Below are 19,629 nucleotides of genomic sequence, written 5' to 3' on the forward strand. Positions count from 1 at the left end.
AGTAGAACTATGCTCCATACAGTTTTCAGTGGCTGCCTTTTGGGAAGTAGATCACCAGGCCTTTCTTTGGAGGCAGCTCAGAAGAGTTTCAAACAACAAGCCTTTTGGTTAGTAAACCTTAACCATTTAGGTTGCTTCATAGGGGATTTATTGAGTAGACCTCACAGGAGTAGATAACCCATTACCAAAGCCAGACAGACCCACTGCCATCTAATTAATTCCGACTCATAGTGACCCTATGTAGGGTTTTTGAAGCTATATGGGAACAGACAGCCTCATCTTTCTCCCACAGAGCAGCTGGTGGGTTTGAACTGCCAAACTTGCAGTCAGCAGCCCACGATGTCACAAGGGCACCTTAGTTGATACATTATAATTTTGTAAATTTAGTCTTTAAAAATTAAATTTATAACAAAAAGTATAAAGATATATATACAATAAATGTCTTAATTCCTTCCCATCTGCATGTATTGTCTACCCCAACAATTCCATGGGCAATCATTATTAATGAAGTTTTTGATATCATTATATATGGAGTAAAAAACTCTTGTAGCATAGTGGGTTGTTGAGTTGGGCTGCTAACCATAAGTTCAGAAGTTTGAAACAACCAGCCACTCCAAAAGAGAAAAATAAGATTTTCTGATCCCATAAAGATTTACAGCCTCAGAAACCCAATATAGGGTCACCATTACTCATAGAAGCCACCATATATAGACTTTCTCCTAAAAAGCATAGTAGAATTTGGTAAAGGTAATATTTATATTAGGAACTATCCCAACTGAATAATCCATGAGTGAACTTTCCATGTCAAAAACATTGGTTTAGACTGGGATTCAATTTGTTGTTATTTCTAAGTAGCGTAGTGGTTACGAATCGGGCTGCGAACCACAAGGTCAGCAGTTCGAAACTACCAGCTTTTCCGCGGAAGAAAGATGAGGCGTTCTGCTCCCGTAAAGATTTACAGCCTCGGAAACCCTGTGCAGGGTCACAATGAGTCGGAACCGACTCCACGGCACATAATAACAACAACAACAACTTAAATCTTAAGAAAATTTTTGAAAATTATTTTTACTAAGCTTTATGACCATTCCAGTATTTCTATTTCTACAATAATTTCCTTAAAATCTAAATGCATGTTTGAGTGAGACAGAAGGTATTTTAAAATATTCACTTTTATGTTTTTGTTGTTTTTTTAAATCCTAGATTGCAGAAGGCTTCCTATTTGTGGTTGGATGTGATAGAGGAAAAATTCTCTTTGTTTCTAAATCAGTCTCCAAGACACTTAATTATGATCAGGTATTCAAAATTGAGGACATTTCTTATACAATGTTGATAATATTTTGACCAAACACATTTTAAAGTGCTTTTCCAAGTTGTTTCTTCCCATTGAGATATAGGATTCTTCTAAGTTAAAGCTCCAAGAGAGGATGGAAAGAATATGGATTGTAATTATTGGAATTAGTGTTCACTTTCTGACCTTCAGCAAGTTACTTAATTTCACTGAACTTCTGTCTTCTTTTATTTAAAAATGGAAATTATGACTATGCCTGTCTCTCAGGATGTAAAGAGTAAATGTGATAACATATGAATACCCTAAAACTGTCAGGTACCTTTCTCTGTTTCCTCCAAGAGGTAACATTATTATTTTTATTTTTAAAACATTTGTTGAAAATATACACAGCAAAACTTACACCAATTCAATCATTTCTGCATGATTAAGTGACATTGATTACATTCATCAAGTTGTACAAGTGTTCTAATCCTGCTTTTCAGACTTGTTCCTCCGTTACTGACATAAAGTCACTGCCCCTAAACTTCATATCTAAACTTTCCAATTGCTATTGTAATTTGATCCCACATGTTGTTGGTGTTGTTGTTAGGTGCCATCGAGTCGGTACAGTCTCATGGCGATCTTATGCACAACAGAAGGAAATACTGCCCGATCCTGGGCCAACCTCACTATTGTTACCACACTTGAGTCCATTAATGTTGCCACTTTGCCAATCCATCTGGTCCCATATAGAGACTCTTAAAAGAGCATAATGCTCAAGGCAGACATTCCTTACTAACTAAAGCTGACCTGTTGTTTAAAGAAAACTTTGAGGAATGGAGTCCTGTTGTGGTGCTGTAAGACAAGCACTGGACTTGTAACCTCAAGTCGGTGGTTCAGACCCACCAGTTGTTCCATGGAAACCCTATATAAGGTCGCTATGAGTCGGAAGCAACTCAATGGCACTTAACAACAACAAAATTAAAAACTGTAGAATTTGGCAAATCTGATTGGCTGAAAGTTGGACTGACTTTGACTTTTGGGTGCCTCAGTCTTCCTTTGGGTCTATCTCATCAAACAACATAATGAAGATGTTTTAGAGCATAAAGAAAAAAAGAAATGGATTGGAATAAACGATTGTAATACTAATATAATATTTTCCATACAATGATTACAGTAGTTCTTTTGGATTCACTAGTTTTTTGATAGTAAATGAGAGAGGAAAGAGCTATATGTGAATACATACTGTCAACATTTATATGTTGTATCATTAAGTGAAAAAATTTAAATACTTCTGTATTCTTAAAACAAACAAGCAAAACTATAGAACTGAAACTAATCCAACAAAGGGAAGAAACTATCACCTGTGGTCTCATTTAATATAGAAGGCACATAGTAAGTACTACAGCTTTAATCTTTAATAACTCCCATTAACTATAATCTCTTTTTCCCATTAACTTCAAATTTGGGGACACTATTAGACCTTCTTAGATACTGAGTTAAATTAACAGCTGTATACAGAACAATTTAGAACCATAGGAATCTTGCAACAATTGAAGACACAGAAACAGTACAAGACCTGAAGATTCCATCTTCTAATTGGAAATACACAACATGACTTACACCATATACACACACTGAGATAACTGACAATTCAAAGTAATACTGAAGTTCCACATTAGTGACATGGAGTCCAATCCCACTGTGCACGGACTTTGTATTTCAGAGGCCATCTAAGAGACTCACTGACTACAGGAGGACATTGAGACTGTCATGATGTAGGGTCTGGTCCTCAGCTTTTTAGATTTAGAAACTTGATTTATTCTGAAGCATTGTTCCAGAGTTAGTTATACACCTGGCATAGACTTACATTAACCAAACACACAATAGACTGATACATGTATCATATTGATAGTCGTTAGGGTTTTTTATATATGAGATATCTAACTGCCATGCAATCCACATGACATGTATAAGAATGTCTACTTGGGTAATAAAATTGTTCACAAGAGAGATGAAAGCTGTAGGCCTGCACTCATGAAGTAGAATGTCTTGCTAAGCCTGTCAGAGGACAGGGAAAGCGATTTGGGGCCAAGGAGAAGTCCAAGGTATAAAAGGCAACTAGCTGGAGTGGTCAGGGAATTGATTTTGTGGAGAAAGGGTAGTGAATTTGAGGTGATGAGACCCTGTAAGCAAAGGCATAAACACAGGAGTGTTCTGCATAGTGCAGGGCCGAGGGAATGAGAAGTGTTAAGTGTTTCAGGTTAGATTTTGTTTTTAAAGTCATACCATAAAAGCACCGATGTTGACTGCTTCTGTATTGTACTGTATTATCTCTTCCTCTTTACCAAGGGTAAAAAAGTTAAAGGTAAATCTTCATATAATTTAGACATAAGATGGGATTTGGAGGATCCTTTTTATTAGACAAGAGTGAACAGAACATGAATGATTAGGTGTTTGTGCTGGTGTGTGTGCATCTGGTTTTGTGTTGTTGAAAGAAAACTATTGCTGTTCAATAAACTATTGAAATGCTAATAATGGTGGTTTGTTGGTTGGTTATGTGCCGTGGAGTCGGTTCTGACTCATAGCGGCCCTGTACAGGGTTTCTGAGGCTGTAAATCTTTACAGAAGCAGAAAGCCTCATCTTTCTCCTGCGGAGCAGCTGGTAGTTTTGAACTGCTGACCTTGAGGTTAGCTGCCCGATTCATAACCACTACACTAAGAGAGCTCCTAAGTGCCATTAAATCGGTCCTGACTCATAGCAATCCTGACTCATAGAAATCCTGGATTTCTGAGGGACAGCTGGTGGGTGTAAATCTCCAACCTTATAGTTAGCAGCCTAGTGCTGATCCTACAGCACCATACTAGGACTCCTGTGGTCATGTATTTCTGTTGTTGTTCTTAAGTGCCAGCGAGTCAGTTCTGACTCACAGCAACCCTATATAGGGTTTCTGAGGAACAGTTGGTGGGGTTTGAACTGCCGACCTTGTGGTTTGCAGTCCAGTGCTGATCCTACAGCACCACACCAGAAGTCCATGTATTTCTGTAGTCATGCATTTTTCCTGTCTGCAAATACCACCCTGCTTCAAGCATTAAGTTAATATTATACAGTATGATAGATGTATCTTTGAACTTAAGAAAAAGCAGCTTTTATAAAACAAAAAAGTACTTATATGTCTGGATACGAAAAATTATAGTACTAATTTAACATAAATATCTATCTATATCTCTTATGAATAGGCTAATTTGATTGGGAAAAGCTTCTTTGATTTCTTACACCCCAAAGATGTTGCCAAAGTAAAGGAACAGCTTTCTCCTTCTGATATTTCACCAAGAGAGACATTAGAAGATGCCAAAAGTAAGTGCTCATTTCAGCATACTTACTATTTTATGTAACTATTACTTAAAAGTAAAGCTACCTAGCACTTTTAATTATGGTTTTATTCAGAGGATAATTATTAGTAAACTTTACAATCCTCAATTTCAGAGTTAAAATATATCAGTATAGCTGTATAGAGAACTTCTACATTCCTATGCACATATAAGACCGTATAGTCATGTGAAGATGTGTTGATATGAGACATACAATTGATCAGATTTTCTGTTTTCCTATGTTAGTAAAATTTTTATAAGAAAGTAACTTATTTTAGTTAAAAATTGCTAGAGTTTTATATTAATTCTTTAGGTATGTTGTCATTGTTATTAAGTGTCGTCGAGTTGGTTCTAACCCATAGCGACCCTGTATAGGGTTTCTGAGGAGTGACTGGTGAGCTTGAACCACCTACCTTGTGATTCAAACCAACATTGCAGTCCAGTACATTAAGCCATTGAGATTATCTATCTACCTATTTATCTATCTATCCATCTATCTATCTATGTATATATAGGTATATATATATTCTTATATGGGTTAGGTTTGCTTAGTACACTTGTATACTTGTACTTGAAAAGTATATACTATTTCTTATCTTCTCTGAAAATGCAAAGTACCAAATAATTATTTATAATACAAACACATGAAGCTTTGTTCCATTGATGGTTTCTATATTTCAGATTTTTTTATCTTTTAATTTTTATTTCCTTTTTTTAGCTTATCTCTCTTATTATCTCTGGGGAAAATTATAAAAATTAAAGCCAATATGTGATTGCTTGAACAATACTTGTTATATGTATTTCATTTGGGGGGCTTATTGTACAATCATGTCATTGCTTTAAACAACCATTTCTTTTTTAAAAATCGATATAAAAATGTAATGTTGTCACTGTGTACTGATTCCTATTCATAGTGACCCTGGTAGAGCACTGGTTAAGCCCTTGGATGCTAACTGAAAGGTCGGTGGCTTGAACCACCAGTCACTCTGTAAGGAAAAAGATGTGGCAGTCAAGTTTCATAAAGACAGCCTTGGAAACCCTAAGGGGAAGTTCTGTTCCATCCTCTAGGGTCTTTATGAACAACAATTAATAGATAACTGAAAAACGTTCTAAGATCAATTTCACAATTACTTGAAAATATTCTTTTCTACCTATTGTCTTATTCCCTTCTGCCATGAAAGGTGGTTTGCAAATTCACAATGATTTCCACACTGGAAGGACTCACGTACACTCTGGATCAAGACGATCCTTTTTCTGTCGGATAAAGAGTTGTAAAGTCTTTGCCAAAGAAGAGCATGCGTGCCTACCCAATGCAAGGAAGAAAGGTATGATCACTTTGAATGTTAAATAATTTCCATGGATATAAAACTGATATTCTGAACATCTTTTATACAGAAAATTTAGAATGTATGGTTAAGGCATCCAAATAATTAAGGCCAAAAGCACCCAAGAGAATGAAATTGCTTTTTAACTAGAATTATTTAGATGGATTCATTCAGATCATATCATTTAAAATTATCAGGTAAGTTCACATTTTCCTTATTACCCAAGATTTTAATGAAGCAGTGCGTCTTTGACTTTCATCACTCTTCTGTCGTCTGACTGGGAGAGACCAGTAGTTGCACCTTATGTGGCTACTCACAGGCTTTTAAGACCCCAGTCACTACTCTCCAAGGTAAGATGAGGAGTCTTGGTGTGGCACTGCAGGGTAATGCACTGGACTGCAAGGTCGTTTTGAATTGCAAGGTCGGTGATTCAAACCCCCTCACTTGCTCCTCAGAGTCCCTACACAGGGTCGCTATGAGTTGGAACCAGTTCAACGGCACTTAACAACAACAACAAAAATAGGGGATAAAACATGTTCTTTTTGGATTATATAGTGCCAATTGACCTTGGTATCCCCTGAGACAATGGTCCTGAACTCATTTCCTCAAGGTGTTTGGTTATGCCTAAGAAGTTTTCATAACTTTGCCACCTGAGATTGCAAGTTAGATACTAGCAAATGGGAAAAATTGAGAAGAAATAGAAATAACACCATGATCAATTAAAAAATACAAAAGTTGAGACTTTGAAAAAAATGCAGTAGTACAAGAATCTGCCTTGAATAATTTTGGCAACGTGTCTTAAGCTATTATTTTAGATAATTTTAATTTTCATGACATTGCGGATATTTGGTATATTTTTTAGTTCTGTTTTCTTGTGATTCTTTTATAGATTTATTTTATAGATATTTACATTTTGAATTGATTCCGCATTCATCTATTAAACTTAATTGGAAGATTCCAGGTTCCTCAGAAGTCATTAAGCTATTGTATATAGAATTCCCTATATAAATTTCAACATGAAGTTTTTTTAATAAAATTTTTTCTCTTGTTGTTGAGACTATACACAGCAAAACATACTCTGATTCAACAATTTCTCCATTTATAGTTCAGTGATATTGTTTACATTCTTTGAGTTATCTAATCATTTTTGCCCTCCTTTTCCAGATTAGGAATTGAAGCTTAAAGAGGTTATGTAATTTGTGTAAAGTCATATAAAAATGGGCAGATTCAGGAATCTGATATTAAAATCTGTATTCTTTATACTTGGGTCCTGGTGTGGCACTATATGATGAGCACTGAACTGCTAACCACAAGTTTGGTGGTTCAAACCAACCAGTAGCTCCTGAAAAACTCTATATGCGGTTGCTATGAGTTGGAATCGATTCAATGGCACTTAACAACCATCTTTTCTACTAAGGAGCTTTCGTGGCTCAGTGGTTAAGTGCTCAGCTGCTAACCAAAAGGTTGGCAGTTTGAACCTACCTGGCACTTCATAGGAGAAAGATGTAACAGTTTGCTTCTGTAAAGATGACAGTGTTGGAAACCCTATGAGGCAGTTCTCCTCTGTTCATAGGGTTGCTGTGAGTCGGAATTGACACGATGGCAATGGCTTTTTAGTTTTATTCTTTCTATTTTGACATACAGCAGCTTCCTAGATGCTGAACATGATTAATTAATTAAAGAGATTGATTCTAGATGATTTCCATAACAGATATGTCTGCAAGGGAGCCGACTTGTGTTGTAGAAATATGTTCATGCCCACACATACAGGTAGGATCACTCCTACTTCAAGCTGGACCACACAGATGCCTGCAGTCAGCATCAGATACCTTCTCAAAAAGGAGTTTTTAATCTGCTCAAGTATTTGAACCGAGTATGAGTATTCATTTAATACTCCACAGCACTATGCCATAGGCATGAGACAGATTTGGTCTACAGAGTGATAAGGCCATGTGTTAACAATCAGTGTGACCCTGTCCAAACAGTGCCTGATTTCAGAACTGCATATGGACAGCTGGGCCATGATAAAGTAACTGCCAAACATAACCCTGGAGATTATTTTATATTGTACTTTAATTAAGGAGAATGTCTGTCAAGTAAAATGATTCTAATGTGCATGTAGTTGCTACTGAGTTGTTTTCTCCATTAATCATTAGCCAGTGGGATCCACTGTTTTTTTAAGACCATTTTCATTCATGATGAAAGTCTGTGGCAAGTAAAATTGTTTTGCTTCCATTTGCCACTTAATTTTAAAAGAAGAGAGACTGTAAAGTCATCCTTTTAAATGTTATTTGGAAACTGAATTTTAGATTTTTCTAAATACCATTTCTCAAGATTGTGCAGGAGTTGATAATGGCCAAAGTGGAATTCCCTCTGAGTTTTGTATATGTTTGAGATTTCTGATAATATGAAGGCTTAAAAAAAAAAACAACATTGGCATTAAAAAGTTATTCATATCCTGATCCTGACATTAATGCCATGGACAAAAAGTTTCTAAAGTTGGAATAGAATGAATCTGGTATCTTAACTTGTGGAATCAAAGACTAATGAGGGGGGTTGTTGTTGTTGTCAGGTGCCATCGAGTCGGAACCGACTCATAGCGACCCCATGCACAGCTGAACGAAACAATGTCTGATCCTGGGCCAACCTCACTACCGCTGCCACACTTGAGTCCATCAGTGATGCCACCTGGCCAATCCATCTCGTTAGGGGTCTTCCTCTTTTTCTCTGACCCTTCACCTTACCCAGCATGACATCCTTCTCCAGCAACTGATTCCTCTGGACAATATGTCCAAAGTATGAGAAACGAAGCTTAGCCATCCTGGCCTCCAAGGAGCACTCTGGCTGCACTTCTTCCAAAACAGATCTATTGGTTCTTTTGGCAGTCCATGGCACCCTCAGTATTCTCCTCCAACACCACAACTCAAAGGCATCAATTCTTCTACGATCTTCCTTATTCACTGTCCAGCTGCTGACATCTCTGCTCTTCAATACTTTAAAAAGTTCCTATGCAGTAGATTTGCCCAATGCAATACGTCGTCTGATCTCTTGACTGCTGCTTCCGCGAGTGTTGATAGTTGATCCAAGAAGAATGAAGTCCTTGACAACTTCAATCTTTTCTCCATTAATAAGAATGTTGTTTATTGGTCCAGTGGTGAGGATTTTTGTTTTCTTGACATTGAGATGTAATCCATATCGAAGGCTGTGCTCTTTGATCTTCATAAGTAAATGTTTCAAGTCCTCTTCACTTTCAGCAAGCAAGGTTGTATCATCGGCATATCGCAGGTTGTTAATGAGTCTTCCTCCAATCCTGACGCCACGTTTTTCTTCATAGAGAAATGAGGGGGGTAGATCAATGCTATCCAAAGTCTCAGGTTTTTCTTAAATTTATCTTGTAAGAAAATCTTTCGAACTACAGTAGTGCTACTCAGAATCCACATGCTTCTTTTGCAAATGCAACAGATGCTGGCAGAACCCAAGACAAATCCTCTCTGCACTTACCATCACAAATTACAGGGCACCCCACCTAGCGGCAGCGGAGGGGATCCTGTGACTCTGCTTGCCTGCTGTCTCTGGTGCTTGGAGTCAATTCCATGTACACTAGCTAGGGGCAGGCCTGAAGTGCTGGGGTTTATGCCCCTGGGAACATCCCAGTGATGGAAGGGAAAGGATAAATAAATATCCTAGCTCCCTTTTCTGTTGGCAGCATGACTTGGAGGCTCATCTATTTTCCTCTCAGGATACCCCAAATTTAGCTTTATTTTCCAAAATGACACCTTGCTTCGACACTTACCTATTATAAACTGCCTCCTTCTCAGATTCATTCCTGTCTTTCCGACCACTGTTCTCTGCCTTCACTTCTCATCTACTTTGCTTGTACTTGAAGCATTAAGGTCAACTTTTGCAAGAATTCAAACCAAGACAAGATACCATGTTGAGAGACCCAGCCTGCAACTTATTGAGGAAGATTTTCATAAAGAAGTCCTGTAAATTAAGGCAGTGGGTGATTTAGGCATTACTTTTCCTTTTTAAAATTATGGAGTCGGTTACACTTGATTCTACCTCATGCAGTTGATGTAAATAAATAGTTGGGCAAAAGTTGGGGCCCCATGACTTATAAGATCTAAAAATCTTGGGGATAAGAAATTTTTTATGGGATATTCCTTCCCCCCTTAACTTTAGGTAATTGATTGAATGAATTGCTGTGGATGGAATTACATAATCCTAACTAGAAATTTGCCAACTGAATAAATGTGCAAAGTGAGACTTGAGGGACATTAATTTGGAAACTTATTGTGGATCCCTTATGGTGATCCTATTGTAAAAGAAGACTCTGTGTGATACATTCCATTCATAAATACAAAACTTCTTTTTATATTCTCTGTTTATCCTATATTAAGTTGAATGGAATTTTTCAGTATCACTTGTAAATATGTAAGCATTTTCAGAAATTCTAAACTGTATAAATCTTTTTAGATTTGACTCCCATCTCGTTTTAATATGCATTTGTGCTTATCCCAATTTAATTTCTTTGAGATATAGAAAATCAGGGGTGAGATAAAAGCAGGGACATAGAATGATTCCCAAGTTTGGAGTGTTTTAAAGTTTATCTACCTACTTGAGTTGATTGCAGTGCCATTAAACAGCAAAGGCCACAGTGATTAAGATTTGGATTGGGACTGGAAGAGATTCTGAGTTTACTTCCTGGCATTTGTGGTTTAGGCATCTGTGGACCATGGAAATGGTGATGTCTGATAAATGTTACATATAAGACCTAAGCATGGCTTCCCAGACCTTAGCTATCTGTTTTCTGCTTTATTCTTCAGGCATTTCCTCCCCATAGTCTGTGCTTTAACAACATCTGACTGCTCTCTTGACTCTCATGTTGCATTGGCTGTGCCTTCTGAAGACTCCTCTGTCCCATTTGCTCTGTTACCCAGGCACCTCCTGTTGGAATACCTTCCATTGTTGAAGCACTAACTATCACCAACAAGCACAGCATTAGTGGTTAAGAAAGTGAGCCAGACTGTCTAGGTTTAAGCCCCAACTTCACTCTTCATCTACTATGATCTTAGTTTCCTAAGACAGTGGGGGATAATATTAGAACATTTCATAAGACTATTAAGATGAATAATACCTTTAAAGCATGTAGAACAGAATATGGCACGTGGTGTTCTATAAATCTTTGCTATTATTGTTATCTTACAAAGCAGCCTTTTTTTTAAAATCTTGGTGGTGGTATGTGCTGTGGAGTCAGTTCCAACTCACAGCAACTCTGCATAGAGTTTCTGAGGCTGTAAATGTTATGGGAGCAGAAAGCCTCATCTACTTCCCATGGAACAGCTGGTAGGTTCAAACTAATGACCTTGTGGTTAGCAGCCCGTCTTGTAGCCACTACGCTACCAAAACTTCTTTTTTCTTAGGATCATTTTTAAAGATTTATTTTAATAACTATCTTACCAAAAAAGCACTAATTTAAAACGATGACTGTTCTGGCTGGTTCTTTCTAAATCTTACCACAAACAATATTTTAATTAGTCTTAATCAGTTTTTTTTAAACTTTTAACATTTAAATGACTTTTTTATGTGGATTACCATAATCTGTAAATTACTCATCTTTAATACCTGTATTAGATCTTAATGTTTTCTTAATCATTTCCTAATATTTGAGGGTGTGGCTTATTTCCAACTTTTTATTATTCTGGTTAGACCAGTTGGACAAGCTTTTTTTCCTTTGGTGTTAAGTGCTTGTGATTTTTCTGAAAAGGGAGGATTTTTAGCCAAATTTTATTTTTATACCTTTTATGATGTTCCCCAAAATGTTTTCTAAAATATTTCGATAATCTATTATAACTACATATATACATAAGCTATTCTAAGTCCCAACATAAGAAATTTAAGAATGTGTCCATAATGATTTAAATAATCTTTCTAAATTTTAAATATAAATCATAATATACAAATGTTATAGCTATCTTTGTGATTAAGAGCAAGGGGCATGAAGTTTAACTTTTTCTAACAGATGTAAATTACTGTAGTTGAAAAGTTGACTAGGAAATATATTAATTTGTAGGCTAATTTTAAGCTAAATGAAAGCAATCTGTCAGCTTTTTGGTGTAGTGTATATAATTGAGTTCCTGGGGAAAATAACTCCTTTAGAGTAAAGTTTTAAAATAAATGAGACCAGTGATTTTTTTTTCAATGCAATATACTATTTCCTATTCACATTTTAGCATATTTGAATAGCATTTTATAACACAATTATAACTATTACAAATGTCAATGTAATAAATTTAAGAATTGATTCATAATGATTCAAATGCCCTTTTCTTTTTTTTTAACTCTTGAATTAGATCATAGGAAATTCTATACTATCCACTGCACTGGGTACTTGAGAAGCTGGCCTCCAAATATTGTTGGAATGGAAGAAGGAAAGGACAGTAAGAAAGACGGCAGTAATTTGACTTGCCTTGTTGCTATTGGAAGATTACATTCATATATTGTCCCAGAGAACAGTGGAGAGATTAAAGTCAAACCAGCTGAATTTGTAACACGGTTTGCAGTGAATGGAAAATTTGTCTTTGTAGATCAAAGGTAAACATTTACATGACATAATGCCTAGAGTCCAATGGGATCTTTAAGGCAGCAAAAAGCTGTGGCTTAGTAGCATGACTGGATTTTTTTTTTTTTTGAGTCTTTAAGACAGGAAGTAAAAGTTTAAATGAAATAAGGATATGCATATGTGAGTAAATTTGTTCAAAGCAAAAATGTAAACTTGTATAATATTTCTTAAGCAGTAGCACAAAAACTGGGCATGCTCTGTCTGTAGCCACAGTTGCATTCCTTGGGTTGAGTTTTTAGGCTCGCGCCTGGATATTCATTCTGTTTTACAGCCCCTATGTAGATCTAGGGCAGCTAAAGGGAACCAAAGGAACTCCAGTGATACATATCATACGGGTTACTCATCTCCCAGTCCCAACCACATATAAAAAAAAAACACTGCCTCCTAGTTGATTCCCACTCACAGTGGTCCTATCATCACAGTATTCTGAGAGAGAGTACGTGCACCAAATCTGATACTTATTTTCAATTTTAAAACCAGAGCAACAGCAATTTTGGGATATCTGCCTCAGGAACTTTTGGGAACTTCTTGTTATGAATATTTTCATCAAGATGACTGTAGCAATTTGACTGAGAAGCACAAAGCAGGTATGCACTGGGGAACTTTCTTTGGAAACTTTTAATTGCAGCTTCAACTCTTAATTTCCCAATTCTGTGAACTCCAAATCTTGAGTTAATCCTCAAGGGATTGATTTTTATGATGGTGAACTAAACAGTTATGCTGATTATTATCTTTTCTTATTAAGTTTTACAGAGTAAAGAGAAAATATTTACAGATTCCTACAAATTCAGAGCAAAAGATGGCTCATTTGTAACCTTAAAAAGCCAGTGGTTTAGTTTCACAAATCCTTGGACCAAAGAACTGGAATATATTGTATCTGTCAACACTCTAATTTTGTAAGTAATTTTCCTAATGTTGTTAATACCTATATGTTAATTTCAAATGAGTAATCTTTTCTTCTCTTTTCTCATCTTGTTAAACCATTAAACCTGTGCAATCCTGTGGACTTAGATTACTTGAGAGAACTATTTTGAGTAATTTATTTACTCAAATTCATTGGTAGTAGTTCTTAGACTTAAACTAAAGGTGACTTTATAGTCGCAGAATTAATGTGTGACAAGGCGCATAGACAGCCACGGAAACTCACCTGACCCACAGTGTCTAGACTTTTTATTGGGACTCAGAGTCAGTTTGAATCACAGGGGCAACAGTTAAGCTTACCATCCACTCCTCAGAAACCTTATACAGGGTTGCTATGAGTCAGAACCCAGTTGACAACACTTAACAAAAACATAGTCCTGGTGTGGTGTTGTAGGATAAACACGAGACTGCTAACCACAAAGTTGGCAGTTCAGATCTGCCAGTGAGGGGAAAAGATAAGGCTTTCTGCTCCCATAAAGATTTACAGACTCAGAAACCCTATGCAGGGTTGCTATGAGTCAGAATCGACTCAAAGGAAGTTAGATGGTCAGCGACCCATGAGCTAACCTCAGTCTCCAACCCCTCTAGACATTAAGCTGCTACCACATTATGACTCAGAATCCCTATCATAAATTACATTGTTAGACTTTCTGGCTGAAAAATCCCCATCTCTAAACAGACACTCTAAGGGTTGATACTCGGCGAGTTTAAAGATTACTTTCCAAAAGCTGATGGCAAAGGCCAGACCTCTTTTTGGATGATGTTAAATTGTTTACTACATAATGTAAAACAGATGATTTGTTCTTATTAAAAGAATGATCTAGATATGAGATGATGCTTGAACATTTCCTTTAGTTAATGATGCAGCTGCTCATTGGTGGTGGTAAGTGCCATCAAGTCGATTCCAACTCATAGCGACCCTGTTTAGGGTTTCTGAGGCTTTAAATCTTTGCGGGAGCAGAAAGCCTCATCTTTCTCCCAAGGAGTGACTGGTGGGCTTGAACAGCGACCTTGTGGTTCTCAATCCAGTGCTTATTGTATGGAGCCACGATGGTCCCCAGCTGCTCATTCTCTAATTGTTCAGGACCTAGCATGATGAATGGCATGTGACATTTTACATGCCTTGTATTTAAAAAAAATTTTTTTTTTTAATTACTGCATGAAAATAATTACTATATCCTTGGTATCTAGAGTTTTAGGGAGTTGCAAAATTAGCGGAATCTCTGTTACTAAAACATGATTAAATAGGTAAGGATGGCGGGAAGAATAAGTTTTTCAATTATTTTAACATCATCTATACTATAGTATTAAACTGAGCCTTTATGTTGACAGATACTATGTTAAGATTTTACAGTCATTATATCACTTAATTCTTTAAAAAAACATATCAAATATAAGTGGGTGGAGAATTGACAAATCAAATATACAGAACCTAATATAGTTGCTTTAATAATTTCCTTCACCTTAAAAGAACTACGCATATGGTGTTTCTCAATTCTAGAAGGCACCGTGAGAGTGGACAAGCATCAATGCTTCCTTGCACTTCTCAATCATCAGAAGGTAAGCTTAGTTGTAAGTGATGGAAGACTTATTACTCGTATATATGATTATGGAGGAATCATTATCATTAGGAGGTCGTTATCTTTTGCTCCCTCAGCAAGGGAAAGAATTTCAAGTTGAAATTGAAGAAAATTTCTCTGGAGTTCCCAACTTCAGTTAGAAGTGTAAGCGACTACTAAGTCCAGACAACTGCCAGAGGCATTCCATGTCTTCTTCATTACTCTCTAGCACTTAGTTCATGCTTGTTAAAATAGTACTTTGTTTGCAATTAATAAGGAACCTTGGTAGCACATTGGGTTAAGCATTGGGCTGCTACGGAAAGGTTGGCGGTTCTAATCCACTAGTAGCTCAGTAAAAGAAAGATGGTGCTGTCTGCTCCCATAAAGATTTACAGACCTAGAAACCCTATGAAACGGTTCTGCTCTGTCCTTTGGTCTCTATGAGTTGGAATTGACTTGATTGGGTGTTTCGGTTTTGTGATTAGTTGTTCATTTGACTGACTCTCCACTAACCATGAGTTCTTCAAGAGCAGGAGTGGTGTTTTATTCACTGTCTACCTCATTAGGCTAGCTCTTTATGCATTGTTGTTGTTGTTAAGTGCCATCGAGTCAGTTCTGACCCATAGCAACCCTGAACAGGGTTTCCAAGGCTGTAAACCTTTATGGGAGCAGAAAGCCTCATCTATCTCCCGCGGAGCAGCTGGTAATTTTGAACTGCTGACCTTGCAGTTCACAACCCGATTTGTAACCCCTACGCTACCAGAGCTCATTGTGGTACTCTATAAATACCTTCTGAACAAATTAATGCAAAACATTAAGGAGGACTTTTAGCTTTATCTGTTAATTTTTCATAAGAATTTATCAATATGTTACATGTCTAATTAAAATGAAAACATTAGGAAGTAGTATTACTGTAGCTTTAGTGTGGAGCAAAATATGGAAAGAGACTGTCTGTACTTACCTTCAAATGACTCTTCAGACATTTGAGTCTTATCACTTCATCAAAAGTGTCTTAGACCCACATGAGTTGCATATGTAACGCATGGATACCTGTTTTCTAACACTTTAGGATGGAGCACATCGGTTTTCTTAAAGGAAAATTAGAAAAGATATGGAATAAAGGTATACGCTTCAAACAAAATTCTCAATTGAAGTTTTCTTTCTGTTATTATTTAGAATCCTCTAGACAATCTTGTAGCAGTGTACCTGGAATATCTTCTGGAACAGTACTTGGTGCTGCTAGTATTGGAACAGATATTGTAAATGAAGTTCTGGATTTTAAAAGGTAATGTTTTATCAATCCAAATATTTATATAAGTAAAGCCTGGTGTGGTGCTGTAGGATCAGCACTGGACTGAGAACCACAAGGTCGGCCGTTCAAACCCACCAGCTGTTCCCTGAAAACTATATACAGGGTCACAATGAGTCGGAACCGACTTGACGTTGCTTAACAACAACAAAGCCTTTCTTATATTTACAAAACCAGTATACAAAAGCCATTTTCGTATATGCTAAAAAATCAGTTCATATAATGGAAAAGCATATCCCATTTATAGCAACAAAGAGAAAACATTTATAAATTTAACCAAAGCTATTCAGACCTATATTGTTTTAAAAAACAAACTTTAGAATGTTACAATGTTATAACAAAAATAACTTGACTATCTCTCCAGATATATAATTAGTTTTTCACTAGGAAGACCAGTATTGTAAGGATATCAGTGTCCCCCAAACTAACACAAGAATTTCATAAAAACCCAATCAAAATGCCACCATACATTTATTTTTTAGTCTGACAAAATGAATGTGGCACCAAACCACCTCTCCTACACAATTTCTACTCCTCAGCTGGGTGTGATCATTCACTGTAATGGCCACACAGAACTCAGACAGCATACTTACAGTTATGGGATATATTAGGGAGGTTAACAGGTTACAATTCAGGGTCAGAAATGCTCAGGGCACAATTTTTCCAGTCAGGACAGCCTTTGCTTAGCCATACCCACAGGCATGTCTCTCTCTGCCCAGGCACTGTTTACAAAGCTCTTTTAGGACTGCTCACAGAGCATACCACTTCACTGTAAACCTCAGCCTGAAGGAATTTAGCTCTAGTTCAGTGGGTCAGCAAACCTAATTCTCCCACTTAAGTACCTTGAGACACCTCATTCTGCAAGCCAGTCTCCTATCGTGAGTCACTCAGCTTTACTTGCTCCATGGATCAGGAAGACCACCACTATGTCTGGTGCTCTGCTTCTCTGTTGCTCCTGTTATCACAGCTTCCTATCCCTGGGTGGAGGAGATTCAATGCACAGGAATCTCAAAGTCTAAAGGATGTACTTCTGGCTCCTTTTTCTTTAATGGGAGTGAAATCCGCCTCTCCTACTTCTGAGGTGACTTATTTTATACCTCTTTTAGAATTACAAGGTTTTACAATAAACTTTGTTAACAATCACTCACAACAGAGTCATCAACATCTTCCCCCACCTTCGCTTACTCAGACCCATGAGGAAAAGAGTCATTTGGTGGGCGTTACAAAGACTAATGTTAGAAGGGCTATATTAAATAATTGACTACACTGCAGATAATCAGTCACATTAGACTATCCAAGAGAAGTCTAAAAAACAAAAGTACTGAAGTGAGACTAAGCCTGTCACATATTAAAATATGTTAGAAAGCTACAATCCCTAAGACATTTCAGTAAATACACAAATAAATTGATGAAAAAAATAGAATTAGAAAATAGACACACATACATATGAAAATGTATTATATAGGAAAAGTAGCATATTAAATCAATGGGAAGAAATGGATTGGCAGTACATGCTATTGTAATAACTATGACCATTTAGGGGAATAAGTAAAACTAGATCCCAGCCTTATTATTTTCTAAAACAGATTCCAGATAAGTAAAAGATTCCAAAGTAAAAAAAATGAAACTATAAAAATATTCAAAGACACAAATATGGATTTTTATAATGTGTATTTGAAAAGTCCTTTCTAAGCATCACATTTTTTCGTTAAGAAAAAAATCCTGACAAAAATTTAAAAATTAAGCATAAATGGAGTGGAGTGATTAACTTTTCAGTCTAGGAGCGGAGGTCCCTAGGACCATCAAGGGAGAAGAGCAGAGAGCGGGACCCTACCCAGAGAAGCAGTGATGCCTGAAATGGAGGCAGAGATGATGACGTGGAGCGATGGAGCAGCTGGAGACTTTAGATCCAGAGAGGGAGAGCGACTGTGTGCTGAAGACCTGGGGGGCACAGGGGAAGGATTGCATGGAGGGGATTGTAACCATGGCAATGAGATGATATATGATAGAATGAATGTAAAACTAATGTTCTCCCATATAAATGATCACATAATCCACAATAAAACATTTAAGAAAAAAAAAAATTAAGCATAAAACACAGCCATTATTAAAAAGGTAAAATAAATTATAAGAAGCAAAAATAGATAGACTTTATGATAAAAAATACTAATTATTTTAATATGTGAAGAATTGTATGAAGCAATTTTTAATTATGTAATTTTAAAAATTGGACAGTGGACATGAACAAAAAAATAGCCAAGAAACTTGAAAAATTGCCCCACTCTCATGGATAAAAAAATGCACACACATACACACACTCAGCAGTAATAAGATACTTTTTTTTCATTACTGTTAGAAGATTATCAGAGATTTGAAAGTTTGATAAGATTCATGTTGGGAGTGTGAGGAAACAGAAACCTAACTATAAATTAGTGGTAGTATAAATTAGTGTAACCAGTTTTGAGGGCAATTAGATAGTATCCATCAAAAATGTAAGTGTCTATAATCTTAGATTCGGAGTGTGCTGTGGTTTTGTGGTATAACCTACTGGACTGTGAACCACAAGGTCGGAAGCTCGAGTCCACCAGCCACTCCTCAGAAAAAGATGAGGCTTTGTGTTTCTGCAAAGGTTTACAGCCTCAGGCACTCTATACATATCACTGTGCGCCAGAATCGTCTCAATGGTACTTAACAACAACAGCAATCTTAGACTCAGTTATTTTAGCCCACAAGCAACTATTCTTATATAATTACGCAAAGATATAACTTCACTGCTGCACTGCTTATAGTAGTGATTTGAATATCTATCATAACTGGTTACAGAATATCCACACAGTAGAGTACGCTGTATCTGTTAAAAATGAGATAGCTCTATTTATGCTACCATGGAAAGATCATTAAAATATTTGGAAAATACAAAGAAGCACAGGAATAGAAAGAAAGAATAGTGTGTTGTTGTTGTTAGGTGCCATTGAGTCAGTTCCGACTCATAGCGACTCTATGCACAACAGAACGAAACACTGCCCAGTCCTGGGCCAACTTCAAAATTGTTGACACACCACTTCACCCATTGATGCTGCCGTTTTGCCAGTCCATCTCGCTGGGGGTCTTCCTCTTATTCTCTGGCACTCCACCTTACCAAACATGATATCCTTCTCCAGCGACTGGTCCCTCCTGACAACATGTCTGAAGTATGAGAGACAAAGTTTGGCATTCTTGGCCTCCAGGGAGCACTCTGGCTGCACTTCTTCCAA

At 36.8% G+C, this 19,629-nt stretch overlaps 1 protein-coding gene across 1 annotated transcript in view; it reads left to right on the forward strand.

Annotated features, from left to right (window-relative positions):
- ARNTL2 (aryl hydrocarbon receptor nuclear translocator-like 2) overlaps positions 1-19,629 on the forward strand; it is a 53,521-nt gene that overhangs the window by 21,616 nt on the left and 12,276 nt on the right. Inside the window, exons 7-14 of the mRNA XM_006866983.1 lie at positions 1,201-1,293; positions 4,508-4,625; positions 5,821-5,964; positions 12,318-12,558; positions 13,067-13,173; positions 13,332-13,482; positions 15,009-15,067; positions 16,243-16,351. Coding sequence (XP_006867045.1) covers positions 1,201-1,293; positions 4,508-4,625; positions 5,821-5,964; positions 12,318-12,558; positions 13,067-13,173; positions 13,332-13,482; positions 15,009-15,067; positions 16,243-16,351 — 1,022 coding nt within the window. The remainder of the gene's footprint in view (positions 1-1,200; positions 1,294-4,507; positions 4,626-5,820; positions 5,965-12,317; positions 12,559-13,066; positions 13,174-13,331; positions 13,483-15,008; positions 15,068-16,242; positions 16,352-19,629) is intronic.

This window comes from Chrysochloris asiatica, unplaced genomic scaffold (assembly GCF_000296735.1).
Source record: "Chrysochloris asiatica unplaced genomic scaffold, ChrAsi1.0 scaffold00098, whole genome shotgun sequence".
NCBI lineage: Eukaryota > Metazoa > Chordata > Mammalia > Afrosoricida > Chrysochloridae > Chrysochloris > Chrysochloris asiatica.